At 40.2% G+C, this 27,323-nt stretch overlaps 1 protein-coding gene across 1 annotated transcript; it reads left to right on the forward strand.

The window, feature by feature from the left end:
• The first annotated feature begins 20,019 nt into the window (after nucleotides 1–20,019).
• LOC124289457 (toll-like receptor 3) lies at nucleotides 20,020–21,672 on the forward strand. The gene has a single exon (XM_046726072.1). It carries the CDS (start codon nucleotides 20,020–20,022, stop codon nucleotides 21,652–21,654), a length of 1,635 nt encoding a protein of 544 aa, XP_046582028.1. The 3' UTR covers nucleotides 21,655–21,672.
• The last annotated feature ends 5,651 nt before the right edge of the window (nucleotides 21,673–27,323 follow it).

Below are 27,323 nucleotides of genomic sequence, written 5' to 3' on the forward strand. Positions count from 1 at the left end.
CTGTTTAGCGTCGGCAGACACTTTTCGCTTGTTCAAACTTTTGATATAAGTGACTTTGACCCTATTCTATCTGATGTACATTGCAGCATCTCGTTTTCACTGGTCTCGGATAAGTTACCAGTCCCTGAACAAACGAGGGTTGATGTAACAGAGGAATCATGCTGAGAAAACATCACGGCCAACAAGTATAATCCTACTTTGTCAGAGGCATTTGCACAAAGCATTGACGTTACACAGATTGATGTTATTTGTAAAGACATTGAAAATGTAACCGCTAAAAATATTGATTATTGTGTAAACATTGTTTGTGATAAAATTACAGGTGTTATACAAAATGCAGCAGCTTCTACTTTCGGCGTAAAAGGAAATTTCACAAAAGCTCGAAATATACGTAAATTCAACAAACCATGGTTTAATGCAAATTGTAAAATTATGCGCAGACATTATCATAAATGTAAACGTGCTTATAGACGTAATGGCTCACAACAGAGTAAATCAGTGTTTTTAAACGCTAGCAAAAGTTACAGTAAAAATTTAAAAAAACTTTTTCAAATTTCCAAAGAGAATGTGCAGAAAAATTACGTTCCTCAAAAAACACTGATTCTAAATCTTTTTGGAACATTTTGAAATCTTTTGATTCACAACAAAAAGCGCAGCCAGTGGTTGATATTAATTCATTTTATACTTTCTTTAAGGATTTAAACGCTGCTAAGGGTGTTGATAACGATGGTGTTAAGGACGTTGCTGGTGTTCATAACGTTGAAATTTTAATAATGTAGATAACCATGTGAATATTCATGATGTAAATGATGTTGATGTTGCTTTTCGACAAGCCTGTATTGTATATAGTTGTATTTTAGATGCTTCTTTCACTGATAAAGAAATACTTAAATCTGTACATCAATTAAAAAATAATAAGGCTTGCGGTTTAGATAACGTGTATAATGGGTACGATCAATACACTGCTTCCTGTTTATGTAAAGTTATTTAATGTCATTTTAGAGTATGGCGTAATGCCTGAATCGTGGTCACGGCCACTCCCCTACTCTCTCCCTGGGGGGTGGTCACGGCCACTCCCCCCTTAACTCCCTTTCTCTCTCCTTGGGGGGTGGTCACGGCCGCTCCCCTACTCTCTCCCTGGGGGGGGTGGTCACCGCCACTCCCCTGCTCTCCCTCCGGCGAGTGGACGCGACGATAGGGCAAAGGCCTTGGCAGTGGTTATAAGGCTGTGGGTGAGCTGGCTTGGTAGGGAGGCCGTGACCTTTGTACACGAGGGCTGGTGCTAGGTTTATCTACATTTTAGAGGTTGCTGATTGGCTGAGAGAGGGCGCGGACGTTTTAGCGAAAATAAGACAACTATGGATAAGTGAAATTTGTTTCCCAGGTCTAAATGAGTAGGCTTATGTTGGTGATAAAGTAATTATAATAGTATGGATAAATGAGGTTTGGAAGCCTGGTCTAAATATATAAGCTATTGAGAGGTAGTGTGGTGGGGATTGTTTGGGAAGTTCTAAATTTTATTGATTAGGTTGGAGTTTTGAAGGAAGGTGGCTATGGCATGGAAGATAGTTGACGGGTTGAGAGGATTAAAAAGTAGATGTATATTATTGTGATATTTAGCTGGTATACTGCGGTGTAGTTGTGTGATGTTTGTTTGTTGCAGGTGGCAGTGTGTAAATATGTGTTCAATTGTTTCTGGTTGTTTGCAATGTGTACATAGTCCATCAGGGTGTCTGTTTTGTTTGAATAATGCGTGGTTTAAGTTTGTTATGCCGGTGATTAGTCTAGTGATAAGTGTGTCCATGTGTTTGTTGTTTGAGTAGGTGAGGGTTTTGGTGATAGGTTTGGTTATGATGGCTTTGACCCAGGTGGATTTGTTTGTGTTGAGGTTGTGTTGGTAGTTTTGGTTTATTATGTGAGATTTAATGAGTTGTTTTATTTCAGTTTTGGATGTGTGGAATTGTATGGCTGGAGAGTTTTGTGTGGTGGCTAGTTTGGCTGCTATGTCTGCTGTATTATTTCCTTGGTTGTGAGTGTGAGCTGGAATCCACATTAATGTTATGTTTTTATTTAATTGTTGGAGTGAGTGAATCTGTATAATTATGTTGTGTATTAGGTCGTTACGTGATTTTGAGTGCTTGTGTTGAAGTTGTTTGACAGCGCTGAGGGAATCTGTGAGTATTAAGATGTTGGTGTGGGGCATAGTGGGGATGAGGTGTAGTGCAGTTAGGATTGCTGTTAATTCTGCTGTGTTAATGTTTGTGTGGTTTGTATAGTGGAGGTTTGTTGTTAAGGGGGGTGTTTGTTGTACATGGATGCCTATGCCTATGCGTTTATTTGTACCGACTGAAGCGTCTGTATATATTTGGGTGTGGTTGGGGTAATTTAGGTTGATGTGGGTTTGGATGAGGTTTGTTTTGGTTTGGGTGTCAGTGGTTTTAGGGAGATTTTGGAGTGTTTCTACTAGGGTGGAATCTGTAGAGGGTGGGGGTTTGTCATGAATGTAGCTTGTTATGGGAGGTGTGTGCTGGATGGTGTTCAGGTGTGTGAGTGAAGCAGACTGATGAGGTGAGTGAGTAGAGGAGCTTTGTTTGGGTTGTTTTTAAATTTTTTAATAGTGGATTTTTTAGTGTTGGTGTATTTAGTTGTGATAAGTTTGTAAATTGGGTTGTGTTGGGCCCCAGCCCAGTAATTGAGTGCAGTTTGATTTATTCGTGTTTTGATTGAAGGGATGCCTGTGAGTAGGAGAAGAGTGTTGTGGGAGGTGCCAGTCCTAGTGCCTAGGGCTTGTTTAAAGGCTTTGTACTGTATAGAATTTAATTTTTGAAGGTTAGATGGGGAGATGGAGTGGAGGACCGGAGCAGCATAGTCCAGTCTAGACTGTATAAGAGTTTTGTATATATTAATAAGTGTTTGTTTGTCGGCTCCCCAGTTTGTACCACTGATAGCTCGCATGAGATTTAGATCTTTTTGACATGAGTTGACCAGATTATTAATGTGGGGTGTCCATGTCATGTGTTGGTCAAAAGTTACACCTAAGAATTTTGCCTCTTTTCAAACTTGATTTCTTGGTTGTTAAGATAGAGTTTGGGTGTATAATTTTGCATTCTTTGCTTTTTGAATAAGATGCCCACGGTTTTTTTAACGTTAATGTGGAACCCCCCATTTATGGGCCCAGTTTTGTAAGTGATTTAGCATTCTTTGAGTTTTGATTGTGGCTTGGTTTCCTGAGGTGGATGATGTCCAAAAGGAAATGTCATCAGCAAATTTTGCAGTAGAAATGTCTGGCCACTTGTCCGGAAATATGTCGTTAATCATAAAGTTGAAAAGTGTTGGGGAAATTATGCTCCCCTGGGGGGTTCCATTTTCTAGTGGAAAAGGATCCGAGACAGTGTTGTGAGATTTGACTATTATTTGTCTATTTTTGAGGAAAGCCTGTATGAAATTTAAAATACGCCCGTGTATGGCATTTTCTTGTAGTTTTTGGATTAGGCCGTTGTGCCAGATCATGTCGAAAGCTTTGCTAAAGTCAATACAAATGGCCAGCGTGTATTGTTTTTGTGCTTGGGCTACCTTTATATCGTGTTCCAAATGTAAAATGTGATCTAAAGTTTGCCTATTTGGAGTGAAGCCACTCTGGTCCTGCTTAATAAAGTTGTGGGTTTGGATTTGGTGTTTTAGCCTATTATTTACTATAGACTCTAGTGTTTTACATAAGTGTGAAGTGAGGGAAATAGGTCGAAATGAATCTGGGGAGTTAATGGGTTTCCCTGGCTTTAGGATTGGCACCACCTTAGCTGTTTTCCATGAAGATGGTATGTTTCCTGTGGTCCAGATATGGTTAAATAGTGTAAGTGTTAAATTTAGCATGTTTGGTGGAAGTTTGTTAAGTATGGTGTATGTAATGTTATCTGGACCAGGGGCTGAGGCTGTTTTTTTATGTTTAAGAGCTGCCTTAAGTTCGTGTATGTTTATGTTTTTGTTTATGGGTAGGTGTGAGTGGGGTGGTTCAGGTGAGTAGGGTGGTTGGTTTTTAATGATGTTTTGGAAGTTTGCTGTGTAGTTGGTGGAGCTACTAGTGTTCGAAAAATGGGCAGCAACTGTATTGGCTTTTTCTGTATTTGTGGGGAGGTTCGGAAGGTTAGGTTGAATTATAGATTTGGAATTTCCCTGAATAGCTTTAAATTTTTTCCACATTTTTCTAGAGTTGTGTTGGTTTAGCCTCAGGGTCGAGCAAAATTTTCTCCAGTGTTCCTTTTTTGCTGCCTTGATTAGTTGTTTTGTGTTGTTTCTGAGTTTTTTAGCCAAATGTAATTTTGAACGGTCCCTCTTTGATTTATTGAGGGCCTTTTTCCGTGCCTTTCTGGCATTGATAATGTCTTGGCTCCACCATGGGACTGTTTTCTGTGCTTGAGTGGTCCGAAAGGTGGGTATGCATGTATTTGTTATATCAATGATGGTGTTGGTGAGCTGTGAGTTAAAGGTTTCTGTGTCAGTGTTTATAATGTTGGATGGGTCAACTTGATTGCATAGTTTAGTGAATTTATTCCAGTCTGCTTTGTGTACATTGTATTTGATTTCTGTGCTGGGGGTGTTGGTAGTATGGGGGTTTGTTTGTGATACTGGTGTAAGTAGTGTAGATATGGTAATTTTTATGGGGCAGTGGTCACTGCCCCAGGTGTCTGAATGTACCTCCCATAGGCAAGATTTTGTGTATGTAGGGGTGGTGATTGTTAGGTCTATTGCTGTTGGTGATTGAACGTGGGAGAGAGGGTATCTGGTGGGTTGGTTATCATTAAGTGTGATGAGGTTGTGGTCGTCTAGCCAGTTAGATAGAAGAAAGCCGTAATTGTCAGTGTAGGGTTTTGTGCCCCATAATGGATGGTGAGAGTTTAGGTCTCCGAGGATAAAGGTGTTGGGCGTTAAGAATTTTGCTATATTGTCTAAATCTTGGGGTATAAGTTTAATAGAGGGTCTTCTGTAGATATTTATGAATGTTAATAATTTATTATTTATTGTTGTTTTTATAGCCAGGACTTCTAGATTAGTGGTTGGAATGTCAATTTCTGAATAGTTAAGTTTGTTTGAAATAAATATCCCCAGGCCCCCAGCAGGGGGACCTGGGAGGTTTATTGGCCGGGGTCTATCTTTCCTGATATAATTGTAGCCTGGGATTTTGAAGGCGAATTCTGGTGATAATTTTGTCTCTTGTAGGAATATTATTTGGGGCGAGATTTTGTTTTGGGCGATAAGTGCCTTAAGCTCATGCCCGTTTGCTCGGAGGCTGTTATAGTTCCATTGCATCAGAGCCATGACTGCGGTAATTTGAAATAGAATATTATAAAAAGCCATGGATGGGGCAGAAATTTTGAATGGGCGGTTTAGGTGCTAGGGTAGCTTTAGTGGTGGGTTGTTTATGATAGGGATTTTACTGCGATGATGAGACTGGCTAGGCTTTTGTGGTATATTTTGTTTTTGCGTGCAATGTTGTGTAGTTTTTTAGCTGTTGGATTTTGCATAAGTATTGCTGCAGTGATGAATTCTATGATGAGGTTTAGGTTGTGGTTTATTTTTTGTGGGGTGAGTGTGAGGTTTGTTTGAGGGGCAGATGTAGTGGATTTTTAGGTTGGAGTGACCGGGTTTTGGTGATGCAGTGAAGGAGGGTTGGGGGGGTGGGGTGTGTGGAGGGGGTGGTTTTTGGTTGGGGGTTGGGGGGTGGGGGTGCAGTTTTGGAGCAGGGTTTTTGGGGGGTGGAAGTAATATTTTTAATGGGTTGGGAGTTTGGGGGTGGGTATTTGGGGTTGGGTTGGGACTTGGGTTTGGTTGGTTTGGGGCGGGGTGGGTTAGGGTGTTGGGGGTGGTTTGGTTGGTGGGGGAGGGAGGGTGGTTGGGAGTGAGGTAGGGATGGAGGTTGGCGGGATTTATGGGATTTGGTGGGGCGGGTGGGGGGATGGTAGGATGGGGTGGAGGTGTTGGAGGAAGAGGAGATGTTTGAGGGGGTGGAGGATGATAGTGATAGTAGTGAGTAATTTGTTCTGTGGTTGTAGGTTGCAGGTTTGGGCAGGTCAGTGTGTTTGAGGTGCTTGTTTAGTTTTAGTATTTGTGTTTGTTTTATGGGGCATGTGTTTTGGTTTGCAGAGTGTCCATGTATTTCACAGCGTATGCAATATGTGGCGAGTGTGCATTCTGTTATGTCGTGCATGTCTGACCCGCACCTTGGGCATAGTGAGTAATTTTTGCAGTTTTCTGTAGTGTGATTGTACTGGAAGCAGTTTTTGCATTGTGTGGGGTTTTTGCGTTTGGGGTGGACTTTGTAATTGAGTGCTCCGAATGTGATGTAGTTTGGTAGTGTGGTGGATTGGAATGTGAGGAAGGTGATTTGAGTGTTTGGCTTGCTTGCAGATGGTTGTTTTGTGTTGATTGTTTTGTAGTCGATGATTTTGGGTTGGGTGCTGATGTTGTTTGCTATGTGGATGTATTCCTGTATGTCTGCTGGTGTTTCCCTGTTGTCAATATGTATAACTCCTTGTGTTTGCGTCTGCCACCTTGGGTATTCCCATTTTATTGTGTTTCCATCGATGAGTGTGTGTTTTAGTGTGCTTTTAAGTGACTGCTCGTCTGGAAATGTGACCTTGAACCCTCTGCCACAGAAGTTTATGTACTTGTATGTGATATTTTGTTTTTTCCGGCAGAGGGCAAATTTGTTGGTCGAGTATGTTTGGTTGAGTGGAGTGTTGGTGTTTGTGGCGAATGCGAGTAGTAGGTGTTTGGTGGGGAATGGTTGGGGTGGTGTATCTTTGTCGCATGTTTTTTTGTTTGCTTGTTGTGAGGCTTCAGGTGAGATATGTGGGCGTTTTTTTGTTTTGCTGAGATTAGGATTTTTTGTGGGGGGTGGTGGTGCTGGTGGGGATTTGGTGGTTTCCATGGGTTGGGATGGGAGAAGGTGTTCTAGGTCTATGCCGAAGTTAATTGGTATTGGATTGATGTTGTTTGGGGAGGTGAGTTGGGGGAAATCTTTGTTTGGGGTGGAGAAGATTGATGTTGATGGAAGTGGGGATGACATGTTGGGGGTGGGGGGGTGGTGGTTTGAGAGTTTAGGTGGGGCAGTGGGTGTGGGCGGGGTTTGTGTTACATACAATATATACAAGAAGAACAATAGTAGCATAAAAGGTTGAGGAAACAAACATAAATATTTACAAAACAATTGATGGTATTTATGGTATTTACAGATTGGATTTAAATGGTGATATTTACAAGAGCAAGTTGTACTTGCAATTTGTTTTGTGGGCAGGAGCCCGGAGTGCCGGTGGCTAGGCGCCCTGCCGAGACTTTAGAATAGATTGTCTTTGCTTGAGGGTGAAAATGGCGACGCCAGGGTCAGGTGATTTGTGATTTCCTTTGTGATGCTGCGGCTTGCTTAGCGACCAGCTCCAAAGACGCTCACGAATCGAATGTGAATGGACGGTCACGATTTGCTTGAAAACGGTTTTATATGCCGTGGCTGGCGCGGACGTCTGAGAAGACAATCGCTCGCTCGCTACTGCTGATTTCGATCCGGTTTGGGCTGAGTGAGGGAGAGTTGGGCAAAACACTCTCATCGTGGGCACTGCCGGCTACAGAGTTGGTGGGAGCTACCTATGTGATTAATAACTATATAAAAGGGGATAAACCCAACAAATGTACATGAACTGACGTTCAGTTACCTTAATATTGAATGGAAACGTTTACAAACATGAGATTGAAAAAATAAAGTGAAAAAGACGAAGTTATGAAGGCAAAGTGAACAAAAGGCAGTATCTATTAGTTAATGGCCAGTCATGACTAAAATGAAAGTTTCTGTAACTGGGGGCCCCCTGAGGGGTGTATGTGTGTTTGGTGTGTGTAGCGCTAGTTACATAATCAGGTAAAGCATAGTGAAATACAGTTCGGCTACATGTATATTGTGAGGAGGTGGCGAGGGCACCGAAGTTTGAGCATGGCCACATTCGTCTCAGCCAGAAGCCCACGTTAAACTTGTAATCATCACATCATCATCACCATCATCATCATCATAACACCCTCGCTAGTCGTTTTGCATCTCTCCACACACCTAATGTGCAATAGCTCGGCGCTGATGTTGTGCATTTGGCAGGTGACGCCGCCAGAGAAAAGCAGAATCCTCCCCAGACATGTGCAGCTGTACTCCATCAACGAGGAGCGTTTGAACCTCCCCAACATCCAGGATGTACTTGTCTCCAAGAAATGCAGAAATGGTCCTTTTCAGGACCACTACATTTGACAAAAGAATGCTTGAAAACCCCAATGCAAAGCAATAAATGCGGCCGGCAGCACAAACCTAGAGTTGGAAGCAAGCAATGCCACGAAGTGGGGTCCTTGGCTTTAGTGGTATCATGTATAGTACACGTATAGGGCTGTCTGTCTGTCTGGCTGGCTGGCTAGAAATGCTCGTGCAAAACGGAGCGAGAAGAACACGTTTTCGACAAAAAGGCGAGAGCGCATCTCGGCAAGAGAGCCGGTGACCCCGGCCGGTAATCGCGGGGGTCATGCACCTTTTTAAGAAGTTCCGGAGAAGAAATAGTCCCTCTCTTTAAAAGGCTGCATTTCCGCTGCTCGTGGGTGTAGGGTCAAGACAGTTAGTGTTCTGGAATCAGCCAGACTTCGTCAGGGTGAGGGCTGAAAACAGAGGCATTGGAGGCCCTAAACACACCATTCAAACGCACACACATAAACACACACACACACACGCGCGAACGGCTTTATGAGCAAGCGATAACACAATGCCAAACGAGACCTCTTTCATTCATTCATTCATTCTGTCAGGCTTACTTTCATTCAGCCATTTTACGATTACAAATGCCATGATCGCAAGCCTAGCCTTGCCTCTCATCTCCCATAGTAATGCTACTGTAACGAATGTAGAGTGGTGGTACTGAACGCAACAAGATCAGCAAAATGCAAATCTATGGTCAAAGGGGGAAGCACTCGTGCATGCCTGTGTGATTGTACGGCGCATCATGCACTGTTCATGCCACAGTGGTATCACTAAAAACTCTGTATCGTCTGGGCACGTACGTGTATCCGATTGATATTTTGATATGATGTTGTTGGATGGCAGGTGTAGTCGTGTACCAAGTATGGCCGGTGTGCGTCCATAAATATAGCACCTCCGTCGAGCCTGTACGTGGACTGTTTCTGCGTGACTTGAAAGCAAATCCACAGTTCCCGAGCGACAGTAGTATGATTGAAAACGACGTGTCGTCCGAGCCTATGGGTGTATCAGATGGATATTGAGATATGTTATTGTCTGATGGCATCTGCAGGGATGTGCAAAACGGCGTAGCCGTGCACCCATAATCATACGACCTCCGTGGAGCATGTGCATGGACCATGGCTGCGCTATTTTGAAGCCAATGCCGCGCGAGGGTAGTATGCTGGAAAACGCCGTGTCGTCCGAGCCTATGGGTGTATCAGATTGATATGTAGATATGTTAGTGTCTGGTGGCATCTGCAGGGATGTGCAAAACGGCGTTACTGTGAGCCCATAATCATACGACCTCCGTGGAGCATCACCATAGACAACTTCTGTGCTCTTTCACAGCGAGCCACGCACGGGGCCAGTGGGGAAATGCTACGGTCCAAGGGGAGCAACTCGTGCCGCCTTATCCGAGTGGGAAGGGAGGCCAGAGAAACAGTACACATGGCTTGTACCTCTACCTGCACCGCATATTGTGCGTAAGGCATCTAAGTGAAGGTTTTCTAGTGACAAGGACTGTTCGTTTATACAGTTGTCCCAGAGATGACAGCAATAGTCAAATAGAGGTAAGATACATGATTTATACATTGTTTCGAGAGTTTTGCGTGATAGTCTATATTTAAAACTACGAAGGCAATTAATCATAGGGCTAATTTTCCTTATCATTTCATTAATGTGGGAATGCCAGAGGAGGTTTTCCTGAAAAAATAATGCCTAGGCGTTTATGAATCTGCACGTCATTTATAGGTGTACCATTCATCGAGAGGGGAGGTTTCGTAGAAGGTTTCGTTTTGTGTGAAAACTGGATAGTTTCAGTTTTGTTTGGATTAAATTTTACTTGCCAGGTTTCCGCCCATTTAACAGAAGTAACAAACTTCATGTGAGAGTTTCCTGAGGAATTATCATCGCTTATAAAGAACCACTTAGCCCATTTATAAACGTTATTGATAATACTCAGGACATCGTATTGTGGTGTAAACTGTCACAATACCTGTTTAAACTCAGAAATGACCTCTATCTGGGCTGTGTGTATATACCGCCCGAGAACAGTAGATACTCGTCGATAGAACACTTCAGTCAGCTCGAAGATGATATTATCAACTACTCGAACTATTCACAGTATTTATGTGTTACAGGTGATTTTAATGAAAGAACCAAATCCCTTTCAGACTATGTCATAATAGACGATTTTCTATGTGAAAATGACCAGATTGACTGTGAATGCCTTTACTCCAATGTTGAGGTGCTTGAGAAGAACGGTATACAGGTTAACCTGTATAATCTGTTAACAACTGATTAACTTATGTAAGAATACTGGTCTGTACATTGCCAACGGAAGATTGGACCTTGACAAAAATATTGGCAAACTGACTTGTAAAGATGCAAGTGCTGTCGATTACTGTTTAGCGTCGGCAGACACTTTTCGCTTGTTCAAACTTTTGATATAAGTGACTTTGACCCTATTCTATCTGATGTACATTGCAGCATCTCGTTTTCACTGGTCTCGGATAAGTTACCAGTTCCTGAACAAACGAGGGTTGATGTAACAGAGGAATCATGCTGAGAAAACATCACGGCCAACAAGTATAATCCTACTTTGTCAGAGGCATTTGCACAAAGCATTGACGTTACACAGATTGATGTTATTTGTAAAGACATTGAAAATGTAACCGCTAAAAATATTGATTATTGTGTAAACATTGTTTGTGATAAAATTACAGGTGTTATACAAAATGCAGCAGCTTCTACTTTCGGCGTAAAAGGAAATTTCACAAAAGCTCGAAATATACCTAAATGCAACAAACCATGGTTAAAGCAAATTGTAAAATTATGCGCAGACATTATCATAAATGTAAACGTGCTTATAGACGTAATGGCTCACAACAGAGTAAATCAGTGTTTTTAAACGCTAGCAAAAGTTACAGTAAAAATTTAAAAAATCTTTTTCAAATTTCCAAAGAGAATGTGCAGAAAAATTACGTTCCTCAAAAAACACTGATTCTAAATCTTTTTGGAACATTGTGAGATCTTTTGATTCACAACAAAAAGCGCAGCCAGTGGTTGATATTAATTCATTTTATACTTTCTTTAAGGATTTAAACGCTGCTAAGGGTGTTGATAACGATGGTGTTAAGGACGTTGCTGGTGTTCATAACGTTGAAATTTTAATAATGTAGATAACCATGTGAATATGCATGATGTAAATTATGTTGATGTTGCTTTTCGACAAGCCTGTATTGTATATAGTTGTATTTTAGATGCTTCTTTCACTGATAAAGAAATACCTAAATCTGTACATCAATTAAAAAATAATAAGGCTTGCGGTTTAGATAACGTGTATAATGAGTATATTAAGGGTACGATCAATACACTGCTTCCTGTTTATGTAAAGTTATTTAATGTCATTTTAGAGTATGGCGTAATGCCTGAATCGTGGCTTCCGGGTATGATAAGACCAATTTATAAGAACAAAGGGAACAAAGCTGACCCCAGTAATTACCGGGGATTCTCAATATTAAGCTGCTTGGGAAAGCTGTTCACTTCCGTATTGAGTAGGAGACTACAAGCGTACTCTGATAAGGTCAGCCTGATGAGTGAAGCGCAATCGGGGTTTAGAAAGGGTTACTCATCTATTGACAATAAGTACGTTTTAAAATCTGTAATTGATATTTATCTTATCCAAAATAAGAAATTGTATTGTTGTTTCGTTGATTTTAGTTAAGCTTTTGATACTGTGTGGCGCTCCGGTTTATGGAGTAAGATGATTAAATATAATATTTCAGGTAAATGTTTCCTCGTCATACGTAACATGTACAAATGTATTAAGTCATGTGTTTCATACAATGCTAATACCAGTGATTATTTTCATTGTTGTTCTGGTGTTAGACAAGGCGAAAATCTCTCCCCATATCTCTTTGCATAATACCTAAATGATCTGGAAGAGTATTTATTAACCAATAATTTTAATGGCCTTGAACATTTGATTAGTAACATTCATCATGATCTCGGTATCTATTTAAAACTTCTTTTGTTACTCTATGCAGATGACACAGTTTTAGTCGCAGAAAACCCTACTGACCTAAGCAAATTTTTATTTTTATTTGATGAGTATTGTAAAAGATGGAAATTAACTGTAAATGTTTCTAAAACAAAGATAATAATTTTTTGAGAGGAGGCCTGACAAAATACACCATGTGTTCAAGCTACAACAGCAAAATATTGAATCGGTCTCAGAATATGTATATCTTGGTATTTTATTTACTCTCACTGGTAGATTCTGTAAAGCTCAAAAGAGAAATGTCGAACAAGCCTCAAGAGCAATGTATGCGATTTTTAGAAAATTACGTTTGTTAGATATTCCCATTGATTGTCAACCTAAACTGTTCGATAACCTTATGCAGCCGATTTTGTTACGGCTCAGAAGTCTGGGGCTTTGAGAAGAGTACTATCTTAGAAAGGGTTCATTTAAAATTATGTAAATATATATTAAAAGTTAAGCAATCAACACCAGATAATATGATATATGGTGAACTGGGAAGATATCCAACAGATATACTTATAAAGGTTAGAATAATTTCATATTGGTGCAAACTAATCTCATCAACTGGCACATTGTCTAGTATTTTCAATCGGATCATGTTTACAATGAAAACGAATGACCCAAACATATATTTACCTCTTATCAATGTTGTTAAAACAATTTTGGAATGTTCTGGCTTAAACTATATATGGATGTCTCAAACCTGTACAATTAAGATTTGGCTTAAAAGTAACCTTAAGTCTATATTATGTAACCAGTTTTATCAACACTGGAACGAATGTAAATCGAAATCTACTAAAGGCCACTATTATAGTATGTTTAAGATATCTCCATACCTTGAAAGTTATCTATTACACCTCCCATTAAATGTACGCATTTGGCTTACCTATATCAGAACTTGTAACCATAAACTTTCAACAGAAACAAGTAGATGGTATAATATTATTAAAGAAGAAAGATTATGTACACTGTGTAAGAACACAATAGGAGATGAACTTCACTTTATATTGTCCATGTGTAAGTAATGTAAGAAATTCATTCCTACCAAACTATTATTGTAATTATCCATCATTAGATAAATTTATATCCCTAATGTCTTGTACGCATATGGCACTATTGTTAAAAATAAGCAACTATGTGAAAACCGGACTACGTATGCTCCCATGAAACAAATCTGTACATTTGTATTTTTCTCTATGTCACTATTGCGTGATCTTCATGAGAATAAACCATTAATTCAATACGGCCCTTTCATGGTGCGAGTGTTCAGGATTCGTGATTGGTTGCAATCAGATTAAGTTGTGCAATCAGCGACCTTGTTTCAAAAGTGATCCTTCGCAAGGCCTCGGTACTATCCGTATGCTTCGGGAAAACTAGAACCTCTGCTCCTGAGCGATGCGCAAACGTTTCTTCTAGACAGAACTCAGTCATGTAATGCCGGATCTCGACAACGGACAAGCTTGCCATTAAATGTCTTGTGTGTCACATAAACACAATCCCCGGCAGAGAAGAGGGATATTTGTGGCCCCATTTTCACTTACATTAGTCAAGTTGGATCTAAGTCGATGTATCACGTGTTCTCATTGGATAAAAAGAAGGGAGATAATTCGTGTTGCAATTTTTTGCGCTAGGAAATTTTACGAGAACCGGGAAATATGGCCGTATTAGAACAGAGGTTCGTAGGACGATATGACAAGTAACCTCTGTGGGAAGAGAATGCTACTCCAAAGGAATAGGAAAGGACTGGCACAGCAAAAGTATTGGTGGCCTTGACCTTGTTTCGAGAATTCAGCTCTGAACACCAAATTTTCTTTAAGCGAGATTTATACTCGGCCCGAGGCTTGTCTTGAATCTGGGCATTCTGGAGCTTGTCTCGAACTTGCATTCCAAGATAGGTGTAGGCCTGATCTTCCACAAGATGCTCAATATCTCCTCCCCCTTGTAACTTGACCGATCCATCTTTAGTTACTTTGCCACGTTTCAAATGAAGCGTATTACATTTGTCGACTCCAAATGTCATGCCAATATCATTATTTCAAAAATCTATTTTTATTCTTCAATGTTTTTTTAAACGGATCTGGACCAGACAATCCAGGGATCAACAGCATGAACATCGATCTATGCACTTGGGATACGATGACATCTGTCAACCGAGTCAGCGAACCTGACGATCCGATCCCGTTAGTCGCCTCTTACGACAAGCATGGGTTCCGGAAGATCAATTCTAACCCGGATCTTCATGTGTACTCTGATACTAAGATATATATCAACTATATATCAGTGATTGCATTTTCATGTATATTGTATTAATTGTATGCATTGAATCTACAATGTACTGAATGTACTGTAAACCTGTGACTTTTCCAGTGGCAAATAATGATTGTTACATGGCGGAGTTAGGTATTGTGTAATAATGTACCAAGTGCATAATATTGTTTCTCTTAACATTCAGTAGGAGGCATTACATTTAGACTTGTGTGACATTTAGACACGGCCATGGAAGGTACTGTAATGTCCTACAGCCATATGGACCTTCTACCAATACGATCAGGAAGATAGAGTATCTTCTGGAGTCGTTTTCCTAGATACATAAGGGGCACTAACTCCAGCCTCTCAACCTCACATTCCATCTCAAGCTGCAAGAAGACCAGCAATTGTTCAAGACATATCTCCATGTAGGGAGGGGAAGTCTATGTCTGGGATTCTGAAGGTTTCACATCACTACATATAAGCGTAACCAGTTAGCTATTTAATGCAGTGCGCCTATGAAATCGGTGTACACAAAAAACTTCAATAGCCTCTGGTAACGGTAATATCAGAACAAAGTGTATCTCCTCACTATGTGTTGCGAATTACCACGGTAAGTCAGTGTTCTCGGTTTTATACAATATCAAACAGGCCTATGCCGGTTGATATGGTTAAGTTACATGGCAGTCCCAGTAAAATAAGCGGTTTACCTATATAAGAACAAACGGAACAGATTAACACATAGGTCAAATCTAAACACACTTTAAAGAGTACTGAAGTCTGTGTCATATTCATAAACTATTGCAAAATACTTCAGAACACATTTTCGACTTGAACAAACCGCTCATCTGATATTGACAAAGTTGTGCCCTTCATCCCCTCAGTTTGACATATTCGCATGGCAGGCTGCTGCAGTTGACCCTCTCTGTTTCAGGTTCAATTTATCTATTTTCATCAAGAGTGAGTGAGTGAGTAGCTTTTAGCAATATTCCAGCAATATCACGGCGGGGGACACCAGAAATGGGCTTTACATATTGATCGAACCAAGGTGTTCGGCCAACGCTTTATCCACTGGGCTACCACACCGCCCCTTTTCATCAAGAGGGAATCCTTAGCCGCGATCACAAAAAGGTTTATTTGTTAGCACGGATAGTGTTCATAATACATGCAAACTGTGAAGAAGTATTGTGTGAGGACATTGTGATTTTGATGTTTAGGAGATGTAGGAAAATTCAAACTGTTGTTGGTGTACGTATTTGAGTATGTGGAGTAAATGAGTGAATAAATATTTAACGTCACATCGGCAATATTTCATGACGAAAACATATTTGACGTTGAAATGGAATACGTGTATATTATAAAACCTGTCGTTAAAGGACAGTAACAGAACTAGACTATCACAGTTTGAATTAAAACAAGCATCTTAAGTTCAAAATAATGGCACTATTTGGACAATACATAACACAAAAACAGGCTATAGATCGCCAACAACTGAGATGACCATACTTCGGTCCTTAAGGACTTACAGTACTTTTGCTACCTGCACGGACCCTAACAGGATTTACACCATCCCTTCAGCAACTGGCTATTGTGCTGTGATTTAGCCATAAAAAGGTTGACAGATCAAACTGTACTTTGAAAGTTTGGGGACTTACGTACCCCTTAACCCCCTTTGAGGATACAGCCACTAACAATTTCAGTTACTAATTTATTGTACCAATTTTAATATACCATTGATCTATTTACAAAACACATTATTCAAAAGTTTTCTGATTATTCTATTTCTTTGAAACAACAATTATTAAATGATAATTTACAGTATAAACAAATCCTGAGTTGTTTTGGCACTGAAATATTTGTCCCCTGTGAAGTGAGTGGTGGTACTAAACAAAATGGCGAAGATGTGAACACACAAGTGAAGGCTAGTTCAGCAGCAAGCTGCGGGATGTACATGTAGGAGACTGTGGACATGTGCTTGGATAAAATGCGCTGCAAGAGGAACTAAGAGGTGATTAAACACAGGTGTAAACAGATACCTTCGTATGTAGTGAGTGTGAATTTTTTAAGGTAAATAATAACAAGGACTTAACTGTAATTAAACGCTCAATAACTTAAAGGGAATTTTTCTAATGCGAGCGCGTGACACCAGATGGCGACATTCACGTCCCGGCCAGGGAATCCCAGTGTTGACCCAACTGTCGCGGGGTTTCTATCGCAACTTCCCTGTCACTCAGCCCGTCACAAATGTTCATCTCGATACTGACACCATGAGTCCTCCTGTAACGTGCACCCTCGATGTTTCCCAGAATTAGTCAAGGCTATAGTATACTGCGAGTGGAATCTGTGATTTGCTGTCGTTTGAAGATAAGCAGTGGATGTCACGTGAAACAGACATGACGTGGAAAATGTGAGTTTGGCAATTGCTGTTCATATTCTGATTTCTCTCTTCTGGAGTGAATTATTTATTTTGTTATAAATCATTTCAGAATTGTGACGTTAAATTCATAGAGAGAAATGTTTAGTGTCTGAACGCTGGGTGTTGGTGTCACCACGTCTGGCATGATATGGAACAGCGTCACGTAGGCCTAAAAACAAATTACGTGAACACACATGTAACAATGTGCTGACACTTTCAGTCAACAAACCCTTTTTTCGCGTAAGCCCGGTAGGTTACAAAGCTTCATATTTAGATAGTATTGAGGGCTTGCCAAGCCTATTTAGCAACATTAATGTGTAAACCCGGGCTATTTTTATTATGGTAGCTACGCCCCTGACAGAAATCACCCCATTGAGACAAATACCAGTTAAATCATGAAAACTAGTCTTGAATCCTGTAGGGCGGTGGGGTAACCTAGTGGTTAAAGCGTTCGCTCGTCACGCCGAAGACCCGGGTTCGATTCCCCACATGGGTACAATGTGTGAAGACCATTTTTGGTATCCCCCGCCATGATATTGCTGGAATATTGCTAAAAGCGGCGTAAAACTATACTCACTCACTATTAGATATTAGAATGCACGCTGTAAGAGGATATCTAAGAGTCCTGGGTGCTACTGTACAAAACAACACAAAGGAAAGGTTTTCACAACACGATCTCACACCCAACCTGCTCATGTGTCAACCTACCTTCCTTTTACCTTCGCAACTGACCACAACAGCACCAACCTACCACTTACTTTGCATCTGCTGAGCTTTATACACACGCACACACGTGCCGTACAACGAGCTTATAACACATTCATACATGTATTACAGGTCTTGCCAGGACCACTCAGGTCCTCTTCACGAATGTGACTCATAATATATTACTTTAATGTATTCTTCTAATAATAATAATGGGTCCATTTATATAGCGCCAAACTCCACACCAGGTATACTCATAGCGCTTACAGTGAATAGCACAGCACATTATTACCCCGGATAACCCAAGCTGTCTGTGAGGCGCTAGAATATTATTGTCACGTGGCTTATCCCACCGGGTACCCATTTCCTTCTGGGTGAACAGAGTCAATTCACTCACTTGCGAACTGAATACAATGCTCCAAAAGAAAACAGATATGTGCATCAGGGACACAATGCAGTGTGGATTTTAGTAAGGAACGAGAAAGACATAGGCTAGTGACGCCTCGAGGGCGAGTCGGCTTTTGACTCATCCCAGAACAGATATAGCGATTAAACGATAATGCTGCCAAAATATTTGACACAACCCATTTCGTTCTGCCGTCTCAATGATTTTGTTTTGAGAATACATGCGACTGAAAATTTGAAACAAGCTGCAGGCATTCACTGGCATGTAACGACGATTCAACTGCTGCGCTTTAAATTGTATAAGAAAGGAACATTAAACCATGCACAGCTCTTATTCATCATTGTCATTGCAAATCAGAGTCTACAAATATATCTGATTCATTGTGAAATGTAAGGAATGGAAGCATGGGGATACGTCTATTTACTACTATTGGTACTGAGCTATAGTATCGACGCCTGGTGCTCAAATCTCTGCTGTGTCTGGCCAGTGTTGTCTCAAGTGATTCTGATGTGGGCGGATCCTGGGTTTTCGTTTTGACTGGAGTGTAGTGAAGAGTGTCCAATACAAACTGAGGTTGGTAAAGACATGCTGCAGATGAAAGGTTCCTAATCATGGTCAGGGTCACTGAAGCAAATGTTTGGGGCTTGCTCTTTCAGTGTGATGATGCGAGTCTTGTGAGGTGAGGTGAAATTGGGTTTAACGTCGTTCTTGAGAATATTTCGCTCATATGACGACGTGCATGCGTATGTGTATGTGCAGCTGCTTGTACTAGCCCAGACTGAAGCTGGTTTTATAGTGCTAGCCCACTGAGATACCATGCCGCAGTGAAGCATGAATACCCGACTCAGACTCCGAGCCGACCATTCCTTGTTGTACCCATTAATGCCGAGCGCCAGACAGGGATCAACAAGTACCATATTTTAACGTCTTTTGGTATGACACGGTCGGGGATCGAACCCGCGACCTTCCTCTGTCCGGGCGGACGCTCTAACCACTACACCACAGGTTGGCTTGGGGATGTGGAGCAGGCTTTTTTCGCAAAATGAATTGTTTCGATTTGTATAAGGATTGGGGATTTTCGAAGCGCTGGGGCTAATTTGCTTTGCAGACTTGCACACTTTGCGCCCCTTAAGCTTGCAAAAATGTATAACAGTGATTTGGCAGGTTGATCAAGGGTATGTTTATGTTTCGAGGTTTTTCTGCACGATGCTCGCGTTCGTGAAATTGCGTGATCCCTACCTGACGTTTTTTAATATGGCCCAAGTGTTAAACGTCTATTGTCTACATTATTTCGGGCTTCCCTTCCACTGTAATATGGCACGCCGTGATTCTTGAATACTGCTCAGAACAACCCATCCAGCAACTCAGTAATCTCAGTAAACACCTGCATCAATGTCAAAAAGTATTTCCTGATGTTTATATTTCAAGAACGTCTTGTCCGATAGTTTCTTTTTCTATATTTCAGAGGCCATATTGGAATGTCATCCCTCTGCCAACTTTTCCTCGTCCTTCTGCTGGTGATGCTGACATCGGCTTCACGTCACGGTAACTGTGGCAACAGCTGGTGCAGATGTAACAATATCACCAAGCAAGCAACATGCAAAGGTCACGGAAGGAAACTTACATATATTCCAAGGCTACCGCAGTTCATAACTGACTTGAATTTCTCTAGCAACTTTCTTCCAAACATTTCCTCCAAAACCTTCAAAAACATTCAATCACTCAAGTTAAAAAGGTTAATCCTGACATCAAACAGGATAACAAGAATGCCCGCCGACTCATTTATTCATTTAACTACATTAACAGAGTTGAGTCTTGATGGAAACATTTTCTCAGGAAGGTGTTTAGCAGAAACATTTCCAACTTTGAGCCATCTTCCTCTTGCAAAATTATCACTATGTAGACTAAAGTTGAATGATTCACGCATCTTTCAGCGGTTATACAGCCGTACAATGAAGTCTCTGGACCTATACAAAAACGAGTTTGAAAGTTATAACCAGTCTGACTTTAGCGGCCTCTTCAACATCCAGAATTTATCACTGGCTTATAACTCCATCCGCGTAGTAACTCTGGCGTACGCCCCATCGTTACTCAACTTGAATCTCAAAGACAACTATATTTCCAGGTTTCCCAATTTTTGTTGGACGAATGGGTCCTATTTCCCGAGCCTTGAATCTCTGAAGCTGGACCATAATGACTTTTACACGCCAATTGAGGGTCGTTACATTCAGTGCTTAAAGAATTTGTCAGTTTTCACCATTAACAGCAATGTTCAGATTCCGGAGATAAAGTCAAATTCATTCTCGGAAATGCCCTCGCTAACTAACGTAATCCTCAAGAATGTAGGAGGTGGCACCCTTTATATAGACCAGTATGCTTTCAACAACAGTAAAATAGAATACATCTCTTTGGAATCAAGTCATATAAACTTCACGACTCATGTGCACAAAGACGCATTCAAAGGATGCCCCAATCTACAGTCAGTTGATGTTTCTTATAATAAACTCTCACACACATCCGATCAGGAACTAAACGACTGGTTTGGACACTTAACATCTTTAACAGGAATTGGTCTTGGGAGCTGTGGATTGTTACATTTTCCAAAGTTTATTTCAGTTTCCTTGCACAACTTGCAATACCTGAAACTGTATGAGAATGGCTTTGACGAGTTACCCGTTGGTAGCCTGACACCTTTGAAGAATCTTACCCATATCTGGGTAGCAAAAAACCGATTAGCCAGAATAGATGAACGCGTATTCACCTCCGAAGTCCGACAAAAGCTTGAGATTGCTGATTTTATGAGCAACCCTTTTGCATGTAACTGTGAACTCCTCTGGTTCCTGAACTGGATAAAGTCGGATCGTAAGAAGTTCAAAGACTATCCGAAGAACTACGTGTGTTCCAGTCCTGGGGAAATGAGAGGCAGAGTACTCTCCAAAGTAAATATGCCTGAACAGTCTTGCCTCCTCCCTTTCCCGGCTATCTTTGTCTTAATTGGTTTCTGTGGGATATGCTTCTTTGTCCTCATCTCGGGGTCTGTTGCATACAGGTATCGATGGCACATTCGGCATTATATGTACCAGAGAAGATACCAGACGGGGGAATTCCAGCGACTTGACAACGTAGAGATTATATATGATGCTTATGTAATATATAGTTTGGAAGACATCAGATGGATAAAGAACGAACTCATTCCAAAAGCCGAGGAAACTCATGGATCCAAACTGTACATTCGTGACCGAGACTCTTTGGCTGGTCTCCCTATTGTCGATAATGTTGTTAATAATCTGAATGTAAGTAAAACCATCCTGATTCTTCTGTCTAACGCCATGGCCCGAGATGAACAGTGTCAGTTCGAGCTGATGTTTGTCCAGAGACACCTGGAAGGGGAGAGGAATCCCATCATCCTGGTGCTGCTGGAGGAGGTTCAGGTGGCCCACCTGACTCAGTCAGTGTACGCCCTGGTCAGAATGCATCCCTTTATCCCCTGGGGAGACGAGGAGGATGCCAGAAGATTATTTTGGGATCGCTTATTTTTATCACTTAATCCTGAGCACGGAGTGAGGACAGATGTCGTTGATGGTTAAGTTGTTGACTGTGACACACTGGATCAGTCACGGCTTCTTTTTTGGATCGCTTATTGTCATCACTGGACAATGGCTGAAAAGTCAGACCAGAGGCTGGACATGGTCAACACCTCCCAGGAAATGTCAGTTCATCCTTGGTTGTGAAAAGGTGTAGAACTCAATGACTTTTACATTCGTGACCAATTCGTGCTATTCCGGGACAAGTCGAATAGCGACATCTTCTTGGAGGATACGGAAAGGGGCAATTGGTGACGAATGTGACTTTTAGTTTTGTTTAACACTGATTTCCCGGTATAACAATGGCGCTGCTTGATACGCGGTCAGTTGTGAAGGTTGTAGATGTTTATAACTATGGTGTTGTGTGGTTTTGTGCATAGACCTCGGGTCCCAAAACAGTTAAAATTAAGCAACGTTGGTCATGGAGAGTCCTTGAGTGGGTGACCGTGTTTGGCAGCTTGACTCCTGAAAGTTTCTAAGTCTTCAGCTTGCCCTACAACGAAGGAGACGTGACACATGTGGTCTTGCCTTAGGCAAGCGAGCCTTTGTTCACCCAGCAGTGAATGGGTACCCGGTGGGATAAGTCATGATTATTAACATTCTGGCGCCTCACAGACAACCAGGGGTAATAATGTCCATTATGTTGGATTCGAACTAAAGCGTTCATTCCCTATATTGAAGTATGTGCATGACATGCATCCTGATATCACCCACACAGCTACTTAGAGTATTAATTAGGATGTATGCATGCTTCATTATCTGCTGTACCATGTATGAAGTCACCGCATGTTGTTGACGTGTAACCAGTTCATTTTGACAGACTGAATGATTGGCGGTGTCAGTGATGATGTCAAGGTGAACTTTCGGACTGATCAATGAACAATGAGTTTTGGACACTGGATTTAAGTGAATTACACTTGTGCTGTATATAAGCATGTTATTCTGAACTCCGGTTAAAGCGAAACACTGTAAAAGCCCGAATACCGGGTTCTTACTCTGACACATTGAACGATTATGAGTGTAATTTCCTGTACATTTATATTTGAGTACCTCAGGTCTCAGTTTCCTGCTATCCTGTACAATATCCCGAGGATTATACCAAGGAAATAGTTTCGCTGTTTCTAATGTAATTGCAGTTTAATGTAATTGCTTCAATACATTTCATTAAAGAATACTCGAAAGCGTCAATATGTAGGATAATAACTATCACCTTGTGATAAATGTTTCACTTTACTTTATTGCAGGAATATTGTGGGACGCGGAAGGCGAAACTGGAAATTATTGGCAACAGAAGCTTAAGCCTATCATGAAATCTAACAATGAACGAATTATCCATTTAACTTTTAATGTCCGTGTAATATGTTTCTTTATTTAAATTATCATTAAAAAAGTTTGTTTTTTCCAGCAAAATGTTGAAATGTTTGAAAATATGCGTATCAATGTCTCAGCATAGAAAAAAAAAAAACATTTCGTACTTTGATTACTTATATAATTAGTTGATAGATTGATTTTGTCACACACGAGAGATCCGTGCAGGTTCAGGTTAGACTTGATCTTCAGCAAACCATGCTTGTCGTAAGAGGCGACTAACGGGATCGGGTGGTCAGGCTCGCTGACTTGGTTGACACATGTCATCGGTTCCCAATTGCGTAGATCGATGCTCATGCTGTTGATCACTGGTTACAATTAAACAGTGATGACGAATGGTGTTCGCTAGAGTGGCAGAGTACCTTGACCCATCAGCTTCACACCTGTCGTAAACATGCAGTTGTAAGGGAACGGGTACAGAAAAATGCTCAATTATCTTATAGAAAATACAGAATGGAAAGATTTATATGATGGATGTTTGGATGTTAATGATGCTTGTTCACTATTTTATACCAAATTTACTCAACATGTGAAATCATGTATTCCTTCAAAAATAGTAACTATTCGTCCGAATGACAAACCATGGTATGACTCTAATTTGAGGAGAGAATCCCGAAAAGAGGCCGATTACGAAGAAAGGCGATGGGAACTAAAAAATGATAAAAAAAGCTTATAAACATCAGAGAAATAGAGTAAACAACATGAAATTTTATGCCAAAGAAAACTTTTCTTCTAATATTAATGGCCTACATTTGGAATTATATGCTGAAAATAAATCGTCATAAATTTACGTTATATTGTTAAAAACTCGGGCTCTACTTCGCATATTCTTCCTTTCAAGTAGAATATTGATGGTGAATTCCCAACGCTGTTTTCTTATTTAGAAAAAGCAGAAAACGTAATACATATATTTCGAATCAATAAATCGATTGAATGATAAAGATGTACCATTATCACATTTTCCCTCAAGGACCAACACGCAGTTAGAAAAAATAGTAATTTCTAAGAAGGAAATATCTGATGTTATAAAATGTTTGCAGCTAAACAAAGCTTCAGGGCCGGATAGAATAGGTCATAAATTATTAAAGAACACCGTTGATTCTATATCTGAGCCCCTGTGTTTACTGTTCAATTTATCATTAAAGCATAGTGCGTATCCAAATATGTGGAAAAGTGCACATGTCATGCCACTGTATAAGAAAGGTGATCACTCTATTGTTTCCAATTATAGACCTATTTCTCTTATCAGTTGCATAGGAAAACTATTTGAAAAAGTTGTATATTAATACTTGTATAACTATATATTTCCATGTTAACAAACTTTTATATAAGTACCAATCGGGGTTTAAAGCAGGTCATTCAACTGTCCATCAATTAATTGAACTTTACCATCATATTTGTACATCTCTAGACAGCAAAGATCAAAATTGTATGATATTTTGCGATGTATCTAAAGCTTTTGATCGTGTGTGGCACTAAGGGCTTGTACTTAAATTAGAGAAGTACGCTATTAGAGGCCAGCTTTTACAATGGATTTCAAGTTATATAAGTGATCGCAGTCAACACGTCTTTGTTAATGGAGCTATATCCAAGCCCAGGTATTTAACAGCTGGCGTCCCCCAGGGATCAGTATTGGGACCCTTTTTATTCGTGGTCTATGTTAACGATATTGCTAATAAATTAGATTGTGTAACAAGACTTTTTGCTGATGACACTTCGCTTGGAGAATCATCGAAAAGTACTAAAGAAATCGAAACTTCTCTTAGTGCTAATTTAGATATATTACATAGCTGGAGGAAAAACAAGTTGGTCTCATATAATCCTGCAAAAACAGAAGCAGTGTTGTTTTCTATGATTGATGAAACTGAAGAATTGAAATTAGTTTTTGACGGAAAGCAAATTAATTTGGTAAACAATCATACACATCTCGGAATAACATTTGAAGCAAACGGCAAATGGTCTTGTCACACTGATCAAATTATCAAGTCGTGCTCCAAAATGATATCATCAATGCGAAAATTGAAATATTTAGTAAACAGAAATAAAATCAACAATATTTATAAGATATTTATCAGACCACATTTTGAATATGCTTGTGAATTATGGGATGGTTGTACCGTACAACAGAAGGAAAACTTAGAGAAAGTTCAGTTAGAAGCTGCAAGAATAGTTACCGGTCTTCCTAGATATACCTCACGGGAAATTCTATATTATGAGACAGGGTCGGAAAGACTGGATGAACGAAGGAAAAGAAGAAAACTTTGTCTATTTTATAAAATTCAATTTTTTTTAGCTCCTGTATACTTAAAAGATATTACTCCAGATAGTGTGGGATCCAGATCTAACTAAACCTTAGGAATGCTAACAATATTATCCTTCCTTCTGCAAGGTTAAGACTTTCGTATGATTCCTTTTTCCATGAACTGTAAGAATATGGAATAATATTTCTGAAACCGAAAGAAATCGACCTTCATTACAAAGATTCAAGTCATATTTAAAGGATGAGCAACCTGTAACTCCATCATATTACTTGTTTGGTATTAGAAAATTTAATATTATTCACACACAGTTGAGATATATGTCTAGACAGTTAAATTATGATCTGTATCGTTTCAACATGAAAGATTCTGCTTCTTGTTACTGTGACAATGCTTGTGAAAATGTACATCACTTCCTATTAGAATGTAGACTGTACAGCATTCAAAGAGAGATATTAATGTTAAATATTAAAAATATTGTAAAACGTGATTCTCCAATCACATTGTCACTGATGTTACTTGGAAGTCCTGACCTGACTATTCAACAGAATGCAATTTCAAATGTGTGCAAACTTTTATTCATCGATCAAAACGTTTTGAGTGATCACATAAGTCGTGTCCCTTCCTGTCTTCTCTCTTTTACTTTCCTATCTCATCTCTGTATTCTTTCCTAAGATGTATATAATTGAAATTGTATGTATGTAAATGTTAGGGAGCGGGTATGGATAACTTGGCCCCAATCCCTTTCACATTTGTGAATAAAATATGTTTAAATCAATCACAGAAATATAGGAACTTTTATTTGACATTGACAATATTGCTCAACATTGTGATTCTGAACTCTTCGTAGTTTTCACATTCATTATAACAAGGAACAACGCTGAAGCGGCCATAAAATCCCAAGCTTTTGTAGTGGTATGCCGCTAGAAGAACATCCCCCGTTGTACATAAACGCAAGCGAAGTGCTTCATGACGTAACTGTTGGACTGTGCTTGTATACGTTACCCGTAAACATCCGGCATTCAACTGGTCTTCAGCAACCGATTCTTGTCGTAAGAGGCGACTAACGGGATCGGGTTGTTAGGCTCGCCGACTTGGTTGATATCGTATCCCAATTGCGTAGATGGATGTTGATCACTGGATTCATCACCGAATCTCAGTGACCCATGCATATAATTGTCAGCACTAATTTACCTTCTACGTCAGATTGAATCTGTTTTGGTATCTTCTTTTGTAAATTCACAGGCGTTGACGCACTGGGTAGATTTTTTCATAGGCCCCCGTTGCGGGTCAGAAAATCGATAAACTAGGCCCCGGTTTAGTATCCACCCCACCCCCCCCACACACACACACACACCCCACACACCCCTACTATATAACACATAAAGGTTCATCACAGAAATACGGTGACATGATCGAAAACCGGACAATTACGCACACATATACCAATATATTGTATTTTCAAGGTCTAACAAGTATCAAAAGTTTTTGTCCATGTCTATGATGTATGTAGGGGTTATATACACATGCTTCCTGTGGGGATGCATTTGTTGTTTTTTATCAAATCGCCAAAGACCCAGTTGCAGTGCCGGAAGTATACAAAACTAGGTCGTCAGCGCAATCAAATTGGTTAATAAAATGACAACAAATGCACGTGCGAAAATGAGAGGGAAACTCAAACGTCTTTCATCCAAGATGTCACGGTCTGATGTTTTATATTGGTAAGAATAATTTTAAAAACTAATAAAAATATTTTTTAAAGAAACACATAATAATCCATTCATTCAGTGTAATGTGGTAGCCAATCAGATCGCCGGAGGTAGTGAAGTCAAGCGCTGACGACCTAGTTTTGTATACTTCCGGCACAGCAACTCGGTCTTTGGCGATTTAATAAAAACCATCAAATGCATCCCCACGGAAAGCGCATGTATATGCCCCCTACACACATTGGAGATATGGACAAGAGCTTTTGATACTTGTGAGACCTTTAAAATAGGATATATTCATTGATGTGTGCGTAATTGTCCGGTTTTCGATCATGTCACC

Source organism: Haliotis rubra, unplaced genomic scaffold (assembly GCF_003918875.1).
Source record: "Haliotis rubra isolate DU_JTF1 unplaced genomic scaffold, ASM391887v1 Scf441, whole genome shotgun sequence".
NCBI lineage: Eukaryota > Metazoa > Mollusca > Gastropoda > Lepetellida > Haliotidae > Haliotis > Haliotis rubra.